Source organism: Mercenaria mercenaria, chromosome 8, assembly GCF_021730395.1.
Source record: "Mercenaria mercenaria strain notata chromosome 8, MADL_Memer_1, whole genome shotgun sequence".
NCBI classification, from domain to species: domain Eukaryota; kingdom Metazoa; phylum Mollusca; class Bivalvia; order Venerida; family Veneridae; genus Mercenaria; species Mercenaria mercenaria.
In genome coordinates this window covers 2,775,357-2,799,926 of record NC_069368.1, presented here as the reverse complement: position 1 = coordinate 2,799,926, position 24,570 = coordinate 2,775,357, and the positions used below count along the sequence as shown (strand labels likewise).

The 24,570-nt window shown below is 35.3% G+C and overlaps 2 protein-coding genes across 2 annotated transcripts; one reads left to right on the top strand and one right to left on the bottom strand.

The window, feature by feature from the left end:
* The first annotated feature begins 115 nt into the window (after positions 1 to 115).
* On the top strand, positions 116 to 11,667 carry LOC123565552 (tripartite motif-containing protein 59-like). The gene is made up of 3 exons (XM_053549245.1): positions 116 to 280; positions 6,592 to 6,722; positions 7,579 to 11,667. The coding sequence occupies exons 2-3, from the start codon at positions 6,650 to 6,652 to the stop codon at positions 8,601 to 8,603; spliced, it is 1,098 nt and encodes a 365-aa protein (XP_053405220.1). The 5' UTR covers positions 116 to 280; positions 6,592 to 6,649; the 3' UTR covers positions 8,604 to 11,667.
* Positions 11,668 to 12,532: 865 nt separating this feature from the next.
* Positions 12,533 to 18,516, bottom strand: LOC123565895 (uncharacterized). The gene is made up of 2 exons (XM_045359663.2): positions 18,232 to 18,516; positions 12,533 to 16,989 (listed from the first exon to the last, which is right to left on the bottom strand). The coding sequence occupies exons 1-2, from the start codon at positions 18,283 to 18,285 to the stop codon at positions 16,015 to 16,017; spliced, it is 1,029 nt and encodes a 342-aa protein (XP_045215598.2). The 5' UTR covers positions 18,286 to 18,516; the 3' UTR covers positions 12,533 to 16,014.
* Positions 18,517 to 24,570: the final 6,054 nt, after the last annotated feature.

Genomic DNA, 24,570 nt, shown 5'->3' with positions numbered 1-24,570 from the left:
AATTTAAGGCAACAGTATCAAGTTTCTGTAACACGTCGAACCTCCACATTTATGCTAAATTATTAATCGCCAGTCAACTATGGCAGCCATTTATTTAGCAACGAGCCAATGAAAATGGCGGTTACAAATACAGTTCGGTGTGTGTATGTACATGTCGTTTAATGCTTTTGAATCAGTAAATATTTTGTCAGTTTTTCGTAGCTTTTGCACTTTTGCTGTTTATCTGTGTTGTAATATTTTCGTGGGAGTATTTTTGAATGATAAACCGATCCCTACCCAGGTAAGTTTTATGCTATTAGATGTTAACCGAAACGGGTTAAGCTATCGATATGCAAATTGCTACATAGGCAGATCTTGCTCCAAATAGAAATAAACAGCTTATTTAAGATGTTCGACAATTTCCTGTCATTTTAGCAGATACACATCAGTTTTAGATATAACAAAGATAGACGACATATGCATGTATTGAATAGATTGTGTTTTTTAACAAAACATGTCATATTTTAAAGAAGGGTTTTTAATGATATATTAAAAGATCATGATTGGTCCAGCTCCTTCAGTCAAGATACCGGTATTAAATGTGAGAATGAATATAAGCACCGAATGAAAAAATCTACATACTGTCTGCCTTGTTTTGTACATGATGTAACCTTTACCAGATTATTAGCAATCTTGTATATTTACATGAGATGACTGCTACTTCAGCTATTTCAATAGGAAAAGTCATATAAATCTCTTTTGATATATGGATGCCGGTTCACTATTATTCACTATTTTGTGACATACTATAAAATTCAATTATGGATATCACAAATCAATTCATTTTTTGTGATATTCTTTAATTCATTTATAGATATCACAAATTCATTCATTTGTGTGGTATTCTTTAATTCATTTATGGATGTCACAAATTCATTCATTTGTGTGATATTCTTTAATTCATTTATGGATGTCACAAATTCATTCATTTGTGTGATATTCTTTATTTCATTTATAGATATCACAAATTCATTCATTTGTGTGGTATTCTTTAATTCATTTATATATGTCACAAATTCATTCATTTGTGTGATATTCTTTAATTCATTTATAGATATCACAAATTCATTCATTTGTGTGGTATTCTTTAATTCATTTATATATATCACAAATTCATTCATTTGTGTGATATTCTTTAATTCATTTATAGATATCACAAATTCATTCATTTGTGTGGTATTCTTTAATTCATTTTTATATATGTCACAAATTCATTCATTTGTGTGATATTCTTTAATTCATTTATAGATATCACAAATTCATTCATTTGTGTGGTATTCTTTAATTCATTTATATATGTCACAAATTCATTCATTTGTGTGATATTCTTTAATTCATTTATGGATGTCACAGATTCATTCATTTGTGTGGTATTCTTTAATTCATTTATGGATATCACAAATTAACTTTATGATATTATTGATAAATTTCGGATTAAATGTATCTTAGAATGATTTATAGATATCTGCTGTGCGACTATTCAATGTCTATGATATCCTTAATTCAATTTAATGAGATCTTTATTTCTATTTTATTATGATCATTAATGAATATTTGATATCACAAATTGAATTAAAGATAAACAATTAAGTATATCAATAGATAGATCGATTTTGTAACACAACTAAATCTGTTTTATAATATCATAAACTTAATTATTGATATCCAAAGATAATTACTTTTTTTATATATCTTAAAATCAGTTTCATGTTATCATTAAACTGAGTATGAATTATTGATATCCATGAATCAATTTTATGATATCATAAAAACAAACATATTTTGGGATATCTTTAAATGATATATTGGTGTCATTTAATGTATTTTCATGTATATGAAAATAGTATACGTATTTAGAGATATCTAATATCTTGTTTTGTGATGTACTATTATTTAATGATATCGTTAAATGATATCACAAAACGAAACAACAATATTAATAATTGAATTTCGAATATTCATGATCACAGAACAGTGAATAAATAGGAAGTCGACACTTCATAAAGTCACATCTCCAGTGATATTCATTCATATCATCCAAGCATAAATAATTAGGCTAAAGAAGACCAAAATTGGTTTTCAGTTATAGTGTTTATATTACATTTTTACCATTTTTGCGAGCCAGTAACAAATAACAATATTTGTTGTATTATGCATAAAGATATTCATCTGCACAATACAATATTGCACACACAATTACCATTTTCATGTGTCTAAAGGCTATTATGCAATTTTCGTACAGATTGAATGGTAATGATAGCTTTTGTTTATAAATCATCATTTAAACAAAGAAGATATAATGTGTAAATAGGACACACTATGGTATTACATGTTTGAAGTTCTAAAACCCAAATAATGCAGTTTAAAGTTACTCATTTTGCATATATGGTGAAAGGAGTAAAGTCAGGGGCATGTACGCTTTTTTGACTGAGCTAGTATTTGATTAGAGTTAAGTTTATTTCAGAGTCCACGTGATATAATGTCATTTTCATGTTATAGTCAGGAGATGTGGCTGTTGTTCCTACTATTCAGCATTCTCTATTCTAGTAATTGTCAGCTCAGCTACTAACAAAGGCCTATATTCTAACTATATTATCTAGTCCGTTATAGGTTACAGACTACCAATTTCTCAAGTTCAAATAGATGTCAGTTATAACATTATAGCGTGTACGACCTTCCGTAAGTCGAAACATGCATATATATGATCACATACATTTTTTTCAAGAACTATCATATTTTTTCACCAAAATAATTGGCAGAATATGATAAGTGATACTTAATTTCAGTGTGACATGACCCCCAAAACATTTCACATGAAGCATTTTAATAATCCAGTGATTTTTTTTCATCCTGAGGGGAAGGGTGACGGGACCATTCAAGAGGGGCATTTAGCGTTGTTTTGTCAGAAAAAAAAGAGATTTTCGACGGAAGATTTCACATCCAGTGATTCTAACAATTGTTGCGACTGTTTCTGTTGTAAATTAACATTCTCATGGTAATTCTAGCCAACAGTTGTTGAAATAAGTCCCTATGTTTTGTTCCACATTTTTAAAAATCAAAATAGGGGGGAAATGTATCATTTTCGGAAAGGGAAAGGGCCGAATTTCGACCCAAAATAAGATCGAAGAAAACACCAAAAATACATCAGGTGTAGCAAATATAGTCAAAACATGTTATTTATAAAAGTTCAGTTTGGAAAAAAATCAAGTTGTGGGAGTATTTACATAACTGACCAATCAGAATTGACTAAAGTATACCTTATTCTCGGGTATACGTTTATCTTATTCTCAGTAAGTGCCCTGTACTTTTTTGAATTGATGGTCACTCACAGCACTATATATATTTATCGGAAACTTGCAGGGTGTACCCTATAGCTATTAACATTTCTTCCATGCTTTATTTGAACCCCATCCCTATGGTGGGGTAACCCCATTTAGTTTCTCTATCTTTGACTTAGAACATCCTAAATATGCGTAAAAAGTGAAATTAGTTTGTCTTCACACAAACACGCAATGTAAACAATGCAGTTTCTAAACAATAACAATACATGCTATTTAATTTTAATGCAGCAAATCGTTTATGACCGAGTGACTGCTCGCTCCGTAGTGTACGGAAAGTTTACAAGGTAGACAGAGGAAGGTCATATTCATTTAACATAAACCCTGTACTTTATAAAAATGATGGTCTCTGACCTCTTATATCGTGTTTAGATGTGCTGAACTGCTTCCAGCTTTGGCGGAGATCAGTCTCAAATCTTCAAGATTTAAGCTGTTCTTTTTCGTCCAGTGCCGATCGGTTACTTATTTATGTCAATTAAAAGTCTCTTTCCGATTCGCTATGTACGTGGGTGGTACAATGTCCACAAAAACAGTGATAAAGGATAAAACGGCGAAATGAACTCATTATAGGCCGGTAATTGATGGATTTTATTATACACTACATACGATGATCGATCTTATCTCGCGGAATATATTACACATGCATCGCTTTTATGCACATTCATTTGTTACATATTTATGGAAACAATATTTATGGAAGGTTTTTGCACTTTATCCTGCACATGCATAACCTAAAGCTTTCAGAAACTGGAGGCATATTCATTAGCTGCCGCTATTGATTAAAAATGTTATAATTTTTATCTGCTGTCTTCCATCAGAGGATTGGCATAGTCCCCAGCCGAATAATAGTAGATATAATAGTAGACATAGATATAGTCTCTTTTTAAAATTAAGTATCGCTTTTATTATGTTTTTGTTCAGGTTTTACTTATATCTGATAGTATAAGGGACACGAGTACCTATCTGCACAACTTAAGACCAGGGCCGAAGGTAACGAACCTGTCTTATAACTCCAGTATCTGACTGGTTCATTCTTGGCAGACTGGTCTCCAACCTCAAGGTTATAAATATACATTTTAGAGACCAGTCTCAAAATCTAACCCCACAATTGGTCAATTTTGAGATTCCGCTCGGAGTCAAGCATTCACTTATGACTTGGTATTCTAGAATGGTTCCTAATCTATGGTATCTGGTTACAATGTTATAAAATTCCGTCTTCAGACCAGTCTTAAAAGCCAAGATCTGATTGGCAGTTTTTGAGGGTGAATTTGAAATTGTCCAGTGGAGAGACTGCATTTTGAGACTGGTCACAAACCTGAGATTGTAAAAATTCTTTAATCTGTCCTTTTAAACTGGATTCAGCAGAATACTAAACCCTTTTATAAAAAATGTGTGTATAATTTGTTGTGGCAGCCAAAATATATAGTATACTAAAAGAGAACTTGCATGCGTTTTGAAAATGTTGAATGTGAGTCCTGTTTTCTGAATTTCAGCATGTTTTACGTTTTGACATGTCATGCTTTAAATACTTTTACCTTGAAATTGACTGAAAATAAATACCGTAATATAGATCTACCCATGCCGCATCCACCCCCTCAAAGATTTTCCTTGCGAAAATGATAAGAGCTTACTTAAAGAGGCCATTCGAGTGGCTTATGATTTCATTATACATTATTGAAAACATAAATATGATTACAATCAGTTATTTTCAGACAAATAGGCATTTATATAATACTGGGAATGTAATGTTGATTCAAAATGACAAATAGAGGGATTAGAACCTATAAAATAACTCTTTTTAATACTCCATAATACGCTGTAAAACAGCATATCTCTGTCTTAATCCGACTGCCTTCCAGGTCAACCGGCATGAGAAATGCCTACTTATATCTTAACTTGTTTTTATGTAAAATATTTAAACGGATTTAATTGTTGTGGGTGTTTAAAAGTTGTAGCCAGTCCTTACTTACTTTCGAGTATACTCACAGACTTCAAAAACGTTACCGATACTTTTAAAAGAGTTTCAAACAGTTTAATTATGAATGGCGAATATATGGAAAACTCCATCATCTCACGGTTGCAAAACGTTTTTAATGATTTTGTATGTATAACTGATTATTCTGAACTTTTATCCTATCAGTTTGTCACATTTAACAATTTTACAGCACGCCTAAACGTCCTTGCATGAAAAGTTATATTCTTGTAAGTTTTCTCGTTTTAGCCTTTTGGTGTGTCACTTTAAGGTCAGCTAAAAGGGACATGTACTTTCTTCAGACGCTTTTGTCTCCATAGTATTAGACAATATATTAAATAAATTTTATCAAGCAATACACATTTTTCAATGTGATCATAATAATGTAATAAAAATTACTTAAAGCTTAAAGCATTGTAATAGAATACGCCGCTATATTTTCCTTTAAGTGATCACTGTCTTTCTCACAAAGTCCACTTTCCCTATGAAAAAAAAAAAGGAACGAGTAAAATGCACGTTATTAAAGTTCTGCAGTGTAATATATTGAACTGATTTATTGGGGGAGTTTTAAAGAGCTATAAATGAAGACGACATTAAACCAGAGTATAGTGAGATGTTAAATGGAGTAGATCTAACATCGAAATAATATTTTTAGACAAACATTTAGTTATCAAAAAAAAAAATATTAAAAATTAAAAAAATATATATAACAGGCAAAGGAGGAAGTTACTTATAAATAGGGTATTTACTTTTTATTATAGATAAAAATGCAAAGTTTCAAAAAAAGGATACACATGAAAATAACACTCTTATATTCGATAACTAGTACTAATATGAAATGAACAGGATGGTAGTACATCGGAAGTTCGTGTCAACCATATTTTTGATTATCCCGCCCAAATTCGCGCTCTCTGATTACGTAATTTGTAGTTTTATGTTTTAACCAGGACGCATAGATACAAAGATGAAAGGATGAGTAACATATGTATGACTGTTACACGAATAGAGATGCTTAATCACATGTCAGATTAAATACCTAAGGCGCCGGATTCAAAGCGAAATTATCCATATAGCTGTATGTAAGAGAAAGTTCGACTCGTCATACTCATATACATTTCGTTCACTTGAATTTTTTTTCCATATGAGAGTACATGCCGAAATTGGCTTGTATCTCAACATTCATATACATGTATAGGCTTTATGACCTTAATACAAACTTTGGATTTTTTTTTATTTTTGCAGCAAAAACGGGGATATAGATACAGCAAAGTAGTGGACGAACGAGTGTTTGCAGTACAAAATGTCATCGACGGAAGAAGCGAAGAGACTGGAAGAAAAACTGAAACAATTTGAAACAAAAGATGATGGAAAAGGTGCGCCATTTTTAAGTATGATATACATAGTAGCTCGAGATAATGAATTTTCCAGAATGGTTTTGGTATTTTGTGTCACGGAGCTGACGGCCGAAAAGAATACGATTCATAATTTTCCTTCAGCTTATTTGATCGTTTTTAGTAATTTTTTAACGTTCGGATTATTGAAAATGTAGAGCATATACTTTAGAGCCATTAGCTTCGTCAGGATATACCGGAAACGTCTCCTGGTCCCGATGTCCTTTGATCATAGCCTATGAAGACAGCCTACCATAAAATAGGAGACTGATAATATAAGAAATGCTACGATACAATGCAACTGCTGGGATAGAAGGGTGCTTACCGATTATAAGTTAAACATGTACTGTTTTGTCTCTATAGTTTTGTTTAAAACAGGGATATAATTCAAACATTTTTGCCGGAGGATAGATGATAAATTCGATAACATATGTTAAATGTGGTTATTTGCGAGTAGAAGTATATGTTTAAATAAGGACATTAAACAGTAATGATCATTCTCTCTGTGAAAGAAAAGCGTTACTCAAGTATTTGATCAAGAAATTGTCACATATGAACACCCAATTTAACAAAGACAGCATATGGGTTTGTTTCGTGTAATTCATCATTAAAGTGCAAAGATGACTGAAAGTAAGAAACCACACTGTGCATCGAATTAAGACTTTTTCTGCATCATGAATCACGATATATTCAAAAAACAGCTCGACTGTGAAACAACCCTGAACCCGACATGATATTTATGCATGTTCAAATAAACATCTGCAACAGATGTTTCTTTGTTTGCTTGTTTCTTTGTTTATTTTGAATAAGATATTATTTTTTTTTGTTTTCCTTACAGGTAATATGCGGGCCCTTGTACCATATGACCCGATAGAACAAAGAAAAAGAAATCTGGTTCTTGACGAGGAACGTTTTGAAGATACATTCCTAAAATGTCTTATATGTAGAGAAAGCTACGACGATGACGAGAAGGTTCCAAAAATGCTTCCGTGTCACCATACCTTTTGTCTTGATTGTCTACAACAAATGTTTCGCGTGGAGGGCGAGTTTCGTCAAACTCTGACCTCCGCGTTTCGTAGTATGCCAGTTGCTGTGAAAATCAGCTGCCCTACATGCAGGGATAGTATTATAGCTTCTGCTATGGAGATCAAAAAATTGCCAAACGACCACACTGTTCTAGAACTTGTTGCTTTTATAAAGCATATCGGAAAGGCAAAAGTTTCGTATTGTTCTAAACATCAAATGCAGCCCTTGAACTTTTTCTGCGAACCTTGCATGCAACCTGTCTGTTGCGATTGCACGGTTATAGATCATAAAGAAATTAACGGGCATGTTGTTATAAGCGTAGATGCAGCGATGAAAAAGTACTCCCCAGCAATTGACAAAACTCTTTGTGAAATTGACTCCGAGAAGAAATCGCTGGAAGATAAACGACACGCGCTTGAAAAAGCGTTTGATAATGTGGAGCAGATTCAGCGCGAGCTTGCGGTCCAGATTCGCCAGACGTTTGATCGCATTCGTGATTCTGTGGACGAGAGGGAAAGGGAGCTGTTTGAAATATCCGAACGCGAGATAGACAGGAAAAGAACAATGCTTCGGGACTGCATGAAAATGGTGACCAGCAGAGAAACTGAGCTGAAGCAGCAGACGGCAAAACTTTCACAAACAAAAGATAACAAAGATCTGGTGAATATGTTCGATTTCAATAAGAATGCACGTGAATGTCTAGAAACAAAACCGGAAATTCCGGTTTCAAAGTCGTCTGAAGATTTCGCAGTTAGTTTCCAGTTCAACAGTAGACAGGAAAACAGTGTACGACAAAACATTGCCAACTTTGGTGACGTCACATTCAAGTTTGATTGAGAAAACATGTTGAATAGTTTGGGCTGAAATCATTTATTAATATTCGCTTGTAAACAAGCTATATAACAAAAAATGCTTCTATAACTTGCCGTGCACACAAAAAATGTACATACAATCTTCATAACATGATATACTTATAAAGTCAAAACATATTTTATATGAGCTTTAATGAATAAAACGACAGGAAGTGCGAAGATATTAGAATACTGTCTATTCTCATCGGGTCATCGTTCACATCCGCTCTTTTCACAAAAAAACTAAATTCATACGCGATAGGATTAGAAGTTATAGTTCATTATGCAAATTTAGCGGTTGTATCCGTATCATGTGGGGGAAAAAAACCTAAAGCAAGTATACTAGTATTCAAAAGAGTGTAAGTTAGATACATTTTGTACCAACTAGATTTGTTACGTGTTTATCTACATATTTTTGTATCTATTAACTTGTGTACTGTTATGCCAGTTATACTATTACAGTCAAACCTGTATTGAGCAGCCATTCAGAGGAGTGACGCACTATGGCTGCTTAAGTCAGGTGACCGCATGTGTAAGTAATAATAGAACTTCAATTTGGAAAGTAAGCTAGCTGACAGGCTACTTAAGACAAGTGGCTGCTGAATACAGGTAGCTGCTAAGACAGGTTCTACTGTATGTACAGTGTATCACAATAACGCTATTATATGTAACAACATTTTTATTATTTACATGCTCGTTGGTAATTAATTTTGCAGGTCACCATTCAAATATCTAACATGATTCTAAATATAGTTCTTCAGATGTTTTAGCTTTCCTGAGCACAAAGTGCTCAAGGTGAGCTATTGTGATCACCATTAGTCCGCCATCCGTCGTCGTCCGTCAACAGTTTGGCTGTTAACACTCGAGAGGTCAAAATTTTGGCCCAGTCTTAAGCTGTAGATAATTTCGCCCTAAAATGGTCTCCTTAACATTCTAGGACAAATTTGTTACTGGGTCATTGGGGGTCTAAAACTAGGTCACTAGGTCAGTTTATAGGAAAACATTTTTAATAGTCTGGAAGCAACATTTTATCTTAATCTTCATAAAACTTTGTCAGAATGTTTGTCTCTATGAAATTTAGGTCAGCTTTGAAACTGGGATCACTGAGGTCTTAAAGTAGGTCACATTGTAGATAAAAACTGTGTTAGTACCCTAGAGGCCACATTTTCTATTTGGTTGTCAGAAATATGATATGTCTCTATGAAATATAGGATAAATTCATAATTAGATAACCCGAAGTCAAAACTAGGTCACCGGGTCAATCATAGAAAATCTTTGTTGACATTCTAGAGGCCATATTTTCTATTTGATCGTCATAAAACTTTGTCAGAATGTTTTCTCTATAAAACCTAGGTCATTCTGAAAAGTAAGGTGCATGAGGTCAAAACTAGGTCAAATCATAGAAAAACTTTGATATTCATGATACTTGGTCAGAATGTTTTCCTGTTTAAAATCTAGGATAAATGTGTTATTTGGTCACTTGGGTGAAAAACTAGTTCACCAGGTCAAATCATTTGGTAAATGATCTGTCCAATTTACATGGTCATAATGTTTGTTTCTATGAAATATATTTAAAAATTCTTCTTATTAGAAAACATTAGCCCAATTTCAAAATAATTTCACATATATTTTCCATGCCTAACCCCCTACCAAAATTGTTCACTTAGGTGAGCCCTCTTGTTTGTAATTACCATTTTGTCAGTACTTTTGAGAACACATATAGATCGGAAAAAGAAAGACAGGCTCTGGAAAAATTATTTACAAAGAAACTGACCTAGCTATACAGAAAAAATAGACTTGGCTACATTTGTAAAAAGGCTTTTCCTATTCAATGGTTTCTCTACAAAGGTTGTTCAGTGCACTTCTGTTGAACATCTCTGCAAGACGGTTGTGGTATTTTGATTGGACAGGTTCAACTGTTGCTTTATAGAGGAGGTTTTGTAAGACACTGCTTTAGTCAGAAAGTAAATATCGGCTTTTGTAGGGGAGATACATGCTCTCCTGGTTTGTTCAATGTTAGTAGAGACTTTCGTGTACTGCACTGGGCAGGAATACTGTCTGCATGTATATGCTTGAAAATAATCAATGTATTGATTGGTATAAAAAGGAAGAACTAAAGACTTGCGATCACGAAGCTGAAGGTTCGAATCCCGGATGAAGAGTACGTTCGTTATGAGTTGTCTGGGTTCATAAATCAACATGTATGTTGCATACTGACTGATATACTTTTGAAATCCAAATATTCTGCTGGCATAGAGCTTGGTTAATCTTTCCGCATATGTGCCTGTATAAAATATGTATCTAGACAACCTCGCTCGTTCTCATTTTCTTTTAACATTTTACTCCTCTGTGACAGATTTGCGTTGATAAATATGGCACATAATTTGCTCGGTATTTTGGATAATTTCTGGTTAGTTAATATTGCTAGAAAATAGACAAATACGTATAGATCATTTGCACGAAGCATTTGCTACCAAATACGCTATACATGAAAACGATTGTCTGTGATAAGGTTAATGTTTGTTGTTGTATAGTCGAATGAAGTGGACTTCACCATTGTTTAAAGTTATCTTTACAGGCCTATGTACGTAGTTCGTTTGTAAAAAGGGCTTGCCTCCAGCTTTATATCAAATCTTCCGAAATTTAGAAAGATAGTATTTGTAGTTAAAAAAACATGGGTTCTGTATTTAAAGTCTTTATCTATTCTAGAAACGCACATATACTCTGTAAAATATACAGAATAAAGCTACCAAAAAACTTTACTTACAAAAATTAAATGATACAGTACTGACTGATGATTCTAAATATTCATCGTTTTTTTTTTCATATATTTTGAAAATCATAATTACCTGACATTTTTTGAGGCAAGGTCTTTAAAATGCAGAATATGTCAAGATTTTGTAATTATTTTGATAAAATATGTACCGGTTATAAGATTAATGAGAATATATCGATAAAATATGCAAATCTTATGATAGACAATAGATGATTGTTATTTTAATGAGAAATTCACTACAAAATGGCATCAATCAAATAAATATTTATGCTTAGGAGGCTTATTTTTATTATCTCGGCGGTTAGAAGAATAAGGAGAACTGGACATTTTACTTTCTCTGACGTCGCCGTCGGCGTCGCATTCACAATTAAGATGTAGGGTGGAACATAATATCTTCTTAACCCACGTTGTCATCAACCTTCATTAAAAGGGTTGATCTTAATAAGGGACACACATCTGACAGCTTAGGGTCAGGTATCCTAGAAGTCAAGATCACTGGGGTCAAATAAAATAGTGCTGGTAAGCTTACCAACTTCATTTTATCTTCTTGAATGCTGTGCTTAGTATCACGAAACTTCACATGCGGTTTGATCTTGGTAAGAGATAAAATCTGTCAGTTTAGGGTCACGTATCCTAAATGTCATGGTCACTGCGGTCATGCATTTTAATTGTGCCGGTTAAAGCTTTTTGCAACTGTCTCAATGTCTCTATATCGTCCTGACAAATGCCGCTAATTATCAATCCTCACATTAGAACTAATCTTAGAAAAAGGCAGGCATTTACTGGTTTGTTGGGTCAGGTACCGCAAAGGTCAAGGTCACTGGGGTTACATTTTGTAATAATTTTGGTTAAAGATTTATTTCACGCTTCTCAAGTAGATTTAAAATGTTTCTTAGTACTGGTTATCCATTGCAGCTTTTCTCCCATCACTTTTGTTTTACATTACTCACACTTAACTTATATTTCATACAATTCTTTGATCCCCTCATACCCCTTGTCTCCATCTATGCCCACCTACATTTCACCCCATCCCGTTCTCCCTTCCCACCCAAAAGCTGCTTTTATATATATTTTTTCTTACCCTTACAGCCCCTTTCCATTATCTCCCGCACACTAACACCCCACCCATCCCTCTCCAATTCATTTTCATTTTTAGCTCGACTATTCATAGAATAGTGAGCTATTGCACTCGCCCATGCGTCGGCGTCCGCGTCGGCGTCGGCGTCCGCGTCCGCGTCCCGATTTTGGTTAAGGTTTTGTATGTAAGCTGGTATCTCAGTAACCACTTGTGGGAATGGATTGAAACTTCACACACTTATTCACTGTGACAAACTGACTTACATTGCACAGGTTCCATAACTCTATTTTGCTTTTTTACAAAATTATGCCCCTTTTTCGACTTAGAAATTTTTGGTTAAGGTTTTGTATGTAAGCTGGTAACTCAGTAACCACTTGTGGGAATGGATTGAAACTTCACACACTTATTCACTGTGATGAACTGATCTACACTGCACAGGTTCCATAACTCTATTTTGCTTTTTTACAAAATTATGCCCCTTTTTCGACTTAGAAATTTTTGGTTAAGGTTTTGTATGTAAGCTGGTATCTCAGTACTTACTAATGGGAATGGATTGAAACTTCACATACTTGTTCACTATCATGATCTGACATGCACTAAGCAAGTCCCATAACTCTACTCTCTTTTTTTTTTCAAAATTATGCCCCTTTTTCGACTTAGCAGTTTTTGGTTAAATTTTTGTATGTAATCTGATATCTCAGTATCTACTAATTGGAATGGATTGAAACTTCACACACTTGTTCACTGTCATGATCTAACATGCACTGTGAAGGTCCCATAACTCTACTTGGCATTTTTACAAAATTATGCCCCTTTGACTTAGCAGTTTTTTGTTAAGTTTTTATATGTAAGCTGGTATCTCAGTATCCACAAATTGGAAAGGATTGAAACTTCACACACTTGTTCACTGTCATGATATGACATGCAGTACAGAGGTTCAATACCTCTACTTTGCATTTTACAAAATTATGCCCCTTTTTCAACTTTTGTATTCATTCAGTTGACAAGGCTGTTGAATAGTCGAGCGTTGCTGTCCTCCGACAGCTCTTGTTTACATCTCACACTTGCATATATCTTATAATTCAGTTTATTTCAAGGCTTCCCATCTGAGTGTCCTTTGTAAAGAAATGTATGGGCTCAAATCAGTTTATCACTAGTAATTAATGCTCCGTCTGTCTATACTTTCCTGATCTGTTTCTTCTCTTTCATGGTATTTGTTAGAAATATAACCTCAGTAAAACCTCTGCGAGGCAACATTTCTGGGAGGCTGATATAAGTTTGTTGTACAGAAGTTGTTGCTCTGTAGAGGTAAGTTTAGATTGTCTACTAGGAAAAAAACCTATGCTTGTAGAGAGACGGTGTCATTACTGTACATCAAATACAGCAGAAACCCTGTAATTCGAACTCGCTTATCACAAAATTTCGGCTGTCTTGAAAACATTTTCAAGTCCCGGTACATAATATCCTTTTGAGGCGAATTTCGATTATCTCGAAGTAAAAGACTGGGTCCCTTGAAATTCGAGATGCAGAGTTTAACTGTCATTGATACTTATCGAACATCACCCCGAAATCAGTGATCATGGAGTTGTGCTCCTTTTTGGTTTTATTTCTATCAAATTTGTAACCGGCAGAAGTGTTTGTACAAAACCAAACATCTGACATTGTAATAAAAAAAACATTATTTACTTAAAGCTTCATTACAAATAATGTTCTTTTAAAATTTGTTATAACAGTTTTTTTTTCACGGGCTGTTTGGCTTTTTGAATAACATCCCTTCAAAGTACATCAACAATGTTTCAAACTGGAATGATGAACATAGTCTAAAATTGATTTGGGCTTTCTACACTAAAACAAAAGGGACCAAATGGTCCTGGGTCGCTCACTTGAGGGACATGGACGATCTCTCATGAGGAATATCAGTGACAGTTATTTTAAAATGAACCAAAAATTACGGTTTTGGCCCGTATACGTGGTTTTTTTAACATATGAGCTTGAACTATGACCTTGACCTTTGACATTGTGGCCAGATCTGTGGTTTGCAGATGAGATTAACACGGTACTCATATTGGCTTTGCATACGGGTAGATTCTGGATAAGAGTCCAACATGACTCCATTAAGATACCCTGTACAGGTCCAATATACACTAACTGGATTGATGAACTGAGAAATTTGCAAGTATCTGTTATCAAAGGCCTATATCTGCAGCCGAAATAGCAATTTAGAAACTAAAGAAATACACTCGATTGAACTGAAACTTATCGCGAATTATAAGGCTTGGCTCGTTCCAGCAAGAAACAGTGAATGTTTGTTCATCTAGCAAATGACTCTGTAAATCAAATCACACAAAAAAAAAACATACTAGGATGGGAACAAGGTTAAAATCTGCATTTTTTTCCTATTTCAAGGGCATGTGTCCTTAGCTGTATGGTTTCCAAAATGAATTGAGATATTTTGCTTATCTAACATCTGACCAAAACATGATAAATAAAGGCGCCAAAGTGTACTTTTATTTTTGCAATTTTAAGTTGCGAAGTACATGATATGGCTGGTTATCGAAAGGTATCGGGATCTTTTTTACATCTCACACTTGACCTTATTTGATGCATATACAAATATTGATAAAGATGCACTTCACGGCCTAGTATACACACAAGACTAATCTCAGTAGTTTTTGCCATTTGAAAGGAAATAACTGCGGCGCCCTATGTCTGATACGGCTGACTTTCGACAAGAACTGAGGTTTTACAGAGATACAAGTTGTTAACAAGTCTGGATAAAAATAAAATGAAGAAATGAACGTTGCTGTCGTACACGCAAGCTAAATGCAGATGCACAGACGGACGGCAGAAAAAACACGACACCAATGGTAACATTATACCAGTTTTCATTTCTCTATTTATTTCTCAACGGAAAAGGAAAGTATTATTTCCCACCCATCAATTTACTAGTATCTGCAAATGAAATAATCAAAATTTTCACCCGAATTGTTAGGGAAAGCCAAAGTATGTTACACAAAAACGTCATCCAGTCGTTCTGGTTCCGAGGTCCCGGAATGCAGCTTTGTATCTAGCCAATTTCAAGAATGGGCCCGGAACCATCCGATTTGACACTTAAGTTAAGACTGGGTTTCGAACTCGGTGTTACAATCAAGATTCTAAGTTTTCTTTTAAAAAGCAAAAAAAAAAAAAAAAAAAGCCGTATGTAATATGTCGATGACACTGTCTCCAACATAAATAAAGTTTTAAAGAACTTGATGAAATGATGAAAAGCGATGTAACATCAACATCAGAAAGTAAAATGCAAGGGACCGTTGGCACTGTTTAAAAGTCTGCAACAATCCCTCTCAGAACCATTTATATTCACGCGATTTATAAATAAATATGAATTTTATTCCGATGAGCGTGCAGATCGACTCTAGATAGAAACCAGATGACGCTCCCTTGACAGATTAAAATGATAACATGATCATATTCAATCATTCAATCCAACTATAAAACGTGAAAATGCCTAAAACATCATTTCGAGAACAATCTAAAGCTTATTTAGAATTTGGATGACGTTATTTCAATATCCTGCCCGCCCGTCAAAAATTGCTCCTGTTTCTTAATATGCCGCCGTCTTGAAATACACAACGCGATTATAATGATCGCCATTAGTCCACACGCCGAGCCAAAAATTATCGTCAGTTCACGATCATACCCCGTTGATTTTTCAGATGCTCCATGACCGATTTTTGAGTCTTTCGTTGTGCTCTTTGAGACCACTACAGAACCTTCTGTGGTTGAATAAGATTCATTAATGTTTGCATTATCTAATGGTTTTGGTGTTGTCGCACCTATTTCATTTGTAGCTCTTTTAGTAGTTTTCGGATCAGATGAATTAGATGTTGTCAACTTTACCGTGGTTGTCGACGTCATTGCAGCAGCTGCAATAGAAGTTGACGTAGACACTGTTGCTAATGTACTTGTGCTAATATTAGTTGTTACATTTCCCGTTGCCGTTTTAGCTGTATGTGCGTCACTTGCAGCTGATGATTTCGTACTTTCGCGATTGGATATTGTCGAAGCAGACGACCCGCTGACTACTGATGATGAAATATTTTCTGGTGCAGTGCTTACCATGTGAGTTGAAGATGAACTGGTTGTTGGCATAGCTGGATTAGCTGTTAATGAGATTTGTGTTTGGTTTGACACTTCAGTTGTTTTCAGTGAGGTGGAAATTTCGCTCGTAGTTGTGGGTGAGCCTGTCGCTAGTGATGCTGTTGTAGACGATGATGATTTTGTTGTTGTTGTTGTTGGTGACATATCTGTTGATGAAGTTGTTGATAGTGATGAATTTGTTGTAGACATATTTATTGATGAAGTTGTTGATGGTGATGAAGTTGTTGTTGGCATAACTGTTGATGTTGTTGTCTGAGTCCCTGTCACCGTGGTTGTATTTGGTGCTACCAGTGTAGCAGTTGTGGCATCTGTTGTTGTTGTACTGGGCAGATCAGTCGTACTCGAACTCGCAGTCACCTGCAGAATTGTGCAGAATGAAAAATACGAATACAGCGGTCACTGGTAATAGTTTCAAGAATACTGGTGGAAACTATAAATTTAAGATGGTGTACTTAAAACGTTAATGACAGATAGAAACTATTGCTTTCCTAACCCATATTGGTTTGCTTGTTGTGGGTGTATACAATGGGGGATATATGGGCATTGTAACTTTCATATGGTGGCGGAAGACAGGCGGGTACCTTCTTCACATGAATGAATTTGACTCCCCACTTACAGAAACTCATTTCAGGTTGATATTGATAAATTTTCAAAAATACCGTTGTAAAAAATGATGCAAATACACATTACAAGGCCGTTTTGGTGTTCAACGTATACTGGAGAATCGACACAGTATTAACACTTGAGAAGATGACAATTTGGCATCGCATTGTTAAACTAGAACAGTGCTGACCTCCCAAACCCCCTCACCCAAGTTTCTTGCTGATAATGTAAGACTAAGTAAACTTTCATATTACATTGGGTTGGGGATGATGGTGTGTGTGTGTGGGGGGGGGGGGGGGGGGGGAGTCATCAAAGGTGGGTGGGGAGTGTATAGACCCTACACAAAACATCATAATAAACACAACATGAAAGAAACTGAAGTAAAGAAAAAATTCTCTCTTTTTTGTTGTTGTTGTTTTGGTAATGGGGCGGTAGGGAGGGTGTGTAAATTCAACTTTTCCTTAAAGTTCTATGACAGGGTACTAGTAAATTGTTTTGAGAAGCATTCTTCCCAAACTTTAACGGTATAATTCTGACTATGTAAAGAGTCATAACTCTAATCTAGCCGAGTGGAATCCCAAACAAAACCCCAGACTTACGACTTTACATGCTGAATAACAATCCTTTGTTTTATGACTCTTGGGCAAACACTTTTTGGGATACTTGTAACACAAAATGTTAGGACCTTTAAGTTTACTTTTACTGTCAAGAGCTATAACTCTGGTCTTACGGACTAAAATCCCAAACAAAACCAAAGGTGCTTAACTTTAATACTGAATAAAAATCCTACCAAATCCGCGTTTTCTCGATTTTTTCCAGAAATTATTCATTTTATCAGAAAAGAAATACTTCGTATTTTGATTACTGCACATGTGATGTCTGTCAGCTCTGTTTGTAAAAATACTCCCTTTTTAAAAAAAGCAAGAATGATCACTTAATAAAACCTTTTAGTTAAAAATCCCTAAATAATTAAATTATACATAAATGAAACCATACCGTATGTAGCAATAACATAAACACAACACTCCGAGGTCCGCAGCATATCCACATCTTTCTGTCGGGATTGTCAGTCAATATATAACAGAAACTTTACAGAAATCACGAAATCTGGATTAACCTTTAAACAAAACATTGTCAATTGTTAAATTCACTAATCTAATGTATTATTCAGAAACATTCAGTCATTTACAAGTTTACATATTTGATATTTGGGAGGCGTTTTACAGATACGATTGATACGTAATGAAAGAGGAAGATAACGTGAAAGATAAAGACCTTAAACCAAATGTAGGGATTGTTACTCCGTCATTCACTCCTTTCTTTATCAGCCCTTTATCGTGTAATATTCTGATTAAGTCGGCTTGTAAATATTAGTTTCGATATTTAAAGGTCCAATACTAAGGAAAGTGAACATTTTAATTTCTTTTAAAAAGCACGGAAACTATTTCATTTTATTTGAAAATGAAAGTTGGTATGTAGAAATTCGAAATAAATCGCAGTATATGTACAATTATTTTTCTATGAAGTATGAAGAAAGTTAAAAAGACCTGGGGGGTCATTCTGTCGATTCATTGAAATTTCAACATAATACACATACATTTCTTTGAGTTCCAAAGACCTTCTGTAAATTTTGACCTGCCAATCTTCATTACTTAGTGTCTTGCAGAAGTCTATGCACTGGCTATGAAAAAAATTGCCTACTCACTTTCCCTTAGTAATGGACCTTTAATGTTGTAAGAAATTGACTTCTTAATTTAGAAGTTCCGCTTCTACGCAGTGTGATTGTAGCACGGGGCGTGTCTTCAGAGAAGTTGGCCGTCGCTCGGAAAACAGGACTAAGGCCTAGGCTGTACTAAAGACGGCTTGGGAGGGTGTTCCACAGGCGTACTTTTCTTGACGGGGAATAGAAACTTTAACAGTACTGGATACGTGGACACAGACACTACTTATACATGTGTAATACCGTCCTTGCCACAAACGCCTCAACATGAGCATAATACATATGTACCAAAGTTCAGGAAGATCTGTTATGGTTTATAAGTAATGGGCAAATACTGTAGTAAAAGAAGGGATTTTAAAAGACGTCAAACTCGTGACGTAACAGTCACTTTTGGCCGTAAGGGGAGGTAACCAGAGTTACGGATCGGACTAGACTGAACATAGATGTTCAGGCTTGCGGAGTATGCCAGGGGACCGGACCTGGAGTTAGGGAGCATGTCATAGAGTCAATTGATAGAAAATAACAGAAACTTCTAATAGGAAAACGAAGTATACGGGATTTCAAATATTGTAAATGAATTACATAAGCATTTCGTAAACATCTCGGAAAACAAATCTTAGAAAATAACGTTTCTGGTTTAAAGCTATGAATTTCATATTGAGTTACGCGTAGAACGATGCATTGTGTACTAGTAGTGTACAGTATAGGCGAAAGATAGCAAAATATATATAAATACGGTTTGTAAGTTCTACAGAAATCTGAAAGATCTCCGTTAGCTTAGCTGTATAAAACACTTAACTGGTTACTATTACTCGAAACAGTAAATAATATGACATCTAGCTATATGTCGGAATTGGCGACAATTTCAACTTATGACTATAAACTAGCCAATTTGAGATCAAGTTCACGTAATTTGTTTGTTTGTTTTGAGTTAAACATCGTTTTTGAAAAGTATTTCAGTTATGTAAAGGCGGGCAGTAAACCTAACCATCGTTCCCGGATTCTCTACCAGTACAAACCTGATCTCCGCAAGTAACTGCCAACTTGCTCACATGAATCAGAGGTGGCGGATGACGGCTGATTTAAGACACAGTGTATTTGGAGAACAAGTTCACTCAAAGACATTGCATCATGTACAAGACGTAGTACAAACTATCTTAAAGGCACATTTTCCTATTATAATATTGATGTTTGGAATAATATTTTTTTAGAAGTTGGAAGTTGTCTTAGTACTAGCAAACATATCAGTAAGAAAAAAGGTTTCAAACATTTTTTCGCAATTTTTGGCAGAGAGAAACATCACGCTTAAAACTTCCTCATATGCCTTATCGGGTACAGTGTATCTTAGGTCAACATAGCCTATATATATGGCGGGATTTATTTATGAATTAATAACTTCAGACTGCATTTTTGCAAACACCTTTGGAAAGCTTAATATATTACCTGAAGCCAGTATAAAGTTTTTTTCCCCAAGTCAGATACAGGCGTACCATTAAATGATTGAAATTTAAGTTGAAAGTAACTTGGTGTGCGACTTCTTTTGGGACATTGTAGTTTCAATTTTTAGAACACTGCATAACGCACTACCCAACCACTTGATTAGCTCTACAAAGAGAGCTCAGATACTAGTACCCTCCCCCCCCCCCCCCCCCCCACCAGATCTACAATCCAAGGGTCGAGAGTTCGATCCCCAGGCGAGGCGTATTTTCTCCGTCACGGTAGGATAAAAGACATGGAATCATTCGTCCTCCATGAGAAGTTGGCAGCTACTTACGGAGAACAGGTAAGTACTCGAACAGAATCGAGGAACAATATTTAGGTTAACTGCCCGCTGTTACGTAACTGAAATACTGTTGAAAATCGGCGCTAAACCCGAAACAATTGCACTGACCTCGAGTGTATACGAGACGGTCAAACTTCCCACTCAAGCGTAACCATTTGAAGAGAACTTCTAATCATGTTTGATGAAGATCCATCGTGTGGTTCATGAGAAGCGATCCTGGTGGCCCTTATGTGAGATCAAGCGGAAACATAGTGAACAAAACTTGAACAAGAGGGCCCTCAAGGAACTGTATCGCTCACCTAACCAAGTTCTTAACCCAGATAACCTAGTTATCTAATTAGACCTAGACGTCAAAGAGAAAAACATTTTGACCATGTTTTATGTAATTTATTTAGTTATTTTGGGTTTTATGGCGCATCAACACAGTATAGGTTATATGGCGCCAAACAAGACTACAAATTTTGGTTTCACACCTCATTTACATCGAAATAAAAACACGAGGTATGGAAATGTTTTATGTAAATCAGGTAGATCATTATCCAAGTTTTTCAATGACTGGACCTAGGGACATAGCGTTTTGGACTTCTGGTACCCGACTTCTGAACTTGACCTAGACGAACATTCTGACAAAGATTTGTGATCATCAAGTGGAAACAGTGGTCTCTAAAGTGTTAACAAATATTTTTCTCTGATTTGACCTAATGACCTAGTTACAGATTTATCCTAAATTATAAACAGACAATAATGCCGACCAGGAGTCATAAAGGTCAGGTAGAAAATTTGAAATTTTTGAGCTTTACAATGTATTTCTATAATTTGACCTAGATATTTAGATTTTGATCTAGATAATCCAGTGTCGAACTTGACATAGATTTCATAGAGACAAACATTCTGACAATTTTTAATAAAGATCAAATGGAAAATGTAGTGACCTAGTTTTTTACCTCAGGTAAACCAGTTTTAACTTAATTAACCTAGATTTCACAGATACGAACATTTTGACAAAGTTTTACAAAGATCAAGTCAACAATGTTGTCTCTAATTTCTAAAATGGTAACAAGGATTTTATATGATTTGACCAAATGACCTGGTATAAGGAGTCAGATAACCAAGTTTTGAACTGACAGTTTTATGGAGATCAAGTAGAAAATGTGGCCTCTAGGGTGTTATTTAAACAGGGGTTTCCTATGATTTGACCTAGCGACCTGGTTTAAGATCTCAGATAACCCAGTTTTAAACTTAACCTATATTTCACAGACATACATTCTGACAATCTTTTAATGAAGATGAATGGAAAATGTGGCCTCTAGAGGTTAACAAGATTTTTTCAATGATTTGACCTAGTGACCTAGTTTTCTACCTCAGGTAAAGCACTTTTAATCTTAAACCAGAATTTATAGAGATAAACCTTCTGACAAAGTTTTAAGAAGATCAAATGAAAAATGTGGCCTCTACAGTATTAACAAGGTCTTCTATGATTGACATAGTGACCTAGCTTTTTATCTGGGGTAAACCAACTTACTTGATTCTATATTTTATGGAGACAAACATTCTGAAAACAAATTATGATAATTTTAGAAAGTGTTGCCTCTAGAATGTTAACATGGTTTTTATATGATCTGACCTAATGACCTAGTTTAGGACTTCAGGTAATCAAGTTTCAAATGAGACCTAGATTTTTACAGAGTCAACAAGATTCTCCTATGAATTGACCTAGTGACCTACTTATTTTACACCCCCAGATGACCCATTAACAAACATGTCCAAGGTTTTAATCGAGAGTAACATTCCGAGCAAGTTACATTTAGACTTGGCTAAAATTGTGACCTCTAGAGTGTTAACATCAAATTGTTGACAAGTGAAGACAGATGACACATGAAGGATGCTGCTGGATGCCGGGCGACAACAATATTTATGCTCAGGTGAGCTAAAAAGGTCCATCTAAAACTTATAGCTAATATTTATCAAGTTATTTTGCTTACTTTGTGATTCTAAAGTTTCTTTAAACAAAATCAAATTTCCTTGTGTATATGTTTGGTGGATTCATGTATTCCATTGACAGTCTTGAAAGTCTTGTTCTGTAGAAAAAAAGACCAGAAAAATAAACAATACAGGGAATAAGTTTTTCTCCCGGTAGAAATCATGACCTTTTAGATAAACTGAACAGGCAAATTAATCTGAATGTACAAAGATAACAAGAACTATAATAAAAGAAATGGAAGATAAAATAAGGAGTGTCCATGACTCTGTCGTCTTTATTACATGTATATCATTACTCGAGTGTCATCACTCCAATCTTTGGGAATGCAAGGACATGATCATATCATCCATTCCTGTCTAATCGCTTCATGTACAGTGCAATCTCCTGAAAACCGTCCTCTTTTTTTTAAACTATGACCACTGCTCCCCCAACACACACAAAGCAGACTTTTTCTCTAGTTTTGAGCAAATAATTTACCTATATGAACTGAAAACCTTCAAAGTTCATAAATGGGATAATATTTTTCAAACATTTTGTTACAATATTCACTTTTTTGTGGAGTGTTTGTGTGTTGGGGGCGGGAAGGTGCCAAGGTAAACACAGTTTTTTTCAACAGTATCTTAGTTATATATTCACCCCAAGTAACTGCCAGCTTCTCCGCATGAAGGTGAAGGACAATAATTTCATAATTTTAGAGATAATGTCTTCAATCAAAGTGCTACAGGGAACATGCGCCTCACTCGGGGATCGAACGCAAGATCCATAGATCTGATTACTCCTTACTGAGCTTAGCAACTTTTAAAAGAATTACAATACTCTACTTCATAAGCAGTCTTAAAGACAGCTATATCCCCTACCACTGTTATGGATAGTGAAAGGGTTGATGGTATTGGGTGGAAGCATTAAACATTTGAGTTGAAAACTTGACCTTAAGCTAGCAGGGGTGAATATTGAATTCTGCACATTGTCTTGATAAGGGAAATATTACAGCCAAGTCATATTAAAATCCTTCAAGGGGTTTAGGAGATACAGAGCAGACATAAAATGAAACGCTCAAATCTTTGACCTTGAGTTGTGACCTTGACCTTGAGCCAACATGGCTGACTCGTGAGTTCTGCACATCGTCTTGTTAAGGTGATCAATTGATCCAAGTTTCATTAAATTCTTCAAGAGGTTAAGGATACAGAGCGGACACAAAATGGAAGGCTCAAACATCTGACCCCGAGTTGTGACCTTGACCTTAAGCTGACTCGTAATATCTGAACATCGTCTAGATGAGTTGATCATTTGACCAAAGTTTCTTGAAATTCCTTCAAGGGGTTTAGGAGATACAGAGCGGACACAAAATGGAAGGACTCAAACATTTGACCCCGAGTTGTGACCATGACATTGAGCCGAAATGGCTGACACATAGGTTCTGTACATCCTCTTGATAAGGTGATCATTTGACCCAAGTTTCATGAAAATCCTTCAAGGGGTTTAGGAGACACAGAGCGGACACGAAATGGAAGGCTCAAACATTTGACCTCGAGTAGTGACCTTGACCTTAAGTCGACATGGCTGACTCATGGGTTCTGATTATCCTTCAAGGGGTTAAGGAGATACAGAGTGGACACAAAATGGAAGGCTCAAATCTTTGACCTTGAGTTGTGACCTTGACCTTGAGTGGACATGGCTGACTCATGGGTTCTGCACATCGTCTTGATGAGGTGATCATTTGACCCAAGTTTCTTGATTATCCTTCAAGGGGTTTACGAGATACAGAGCGGACACGAAATGGAAGGCTCAAACCTTTGACCTCGAGTTGACCTTGACCTTGAGCCGACATGGCTGACTCATGGGTTCTGCTTA

What these genes read in the sequence shown, in the direction of transcription:
- LOC123565552 (XM_053549245.1), top strand. Translation starts at nt 6,650, where the DNA reads ATGTCATCGACGGAAGAAGCGAAGAGACTGGAAGAAAAACTGAAACAA. An exon ending in AACAAAAGATGATGGAAAAG is followed by an intron (nt 6,723 to 7,578) that starts GTGCGCCATTTT and finishes TTTTCCTTACAG; the next exon opens with GTAATATGCGGGCCCTTGTA.
- LOC123565895 (XM_045359663.2), bottom strand. Translation starts at nt 18,285, where the DNA reads ATGTGGATATGCTGCGGACCTCGGAGTGTTGTGTTTATGTTATTGCTA. An exon ending in TTATGTTATTGCTACATACG is followed by an intron (nt 16,990 to 18,231) that starts GTATGGTTTCAT and finishes ACAATTCTGCAG; the next exon opens with GTGACTGCGAGTTCGAGTAC.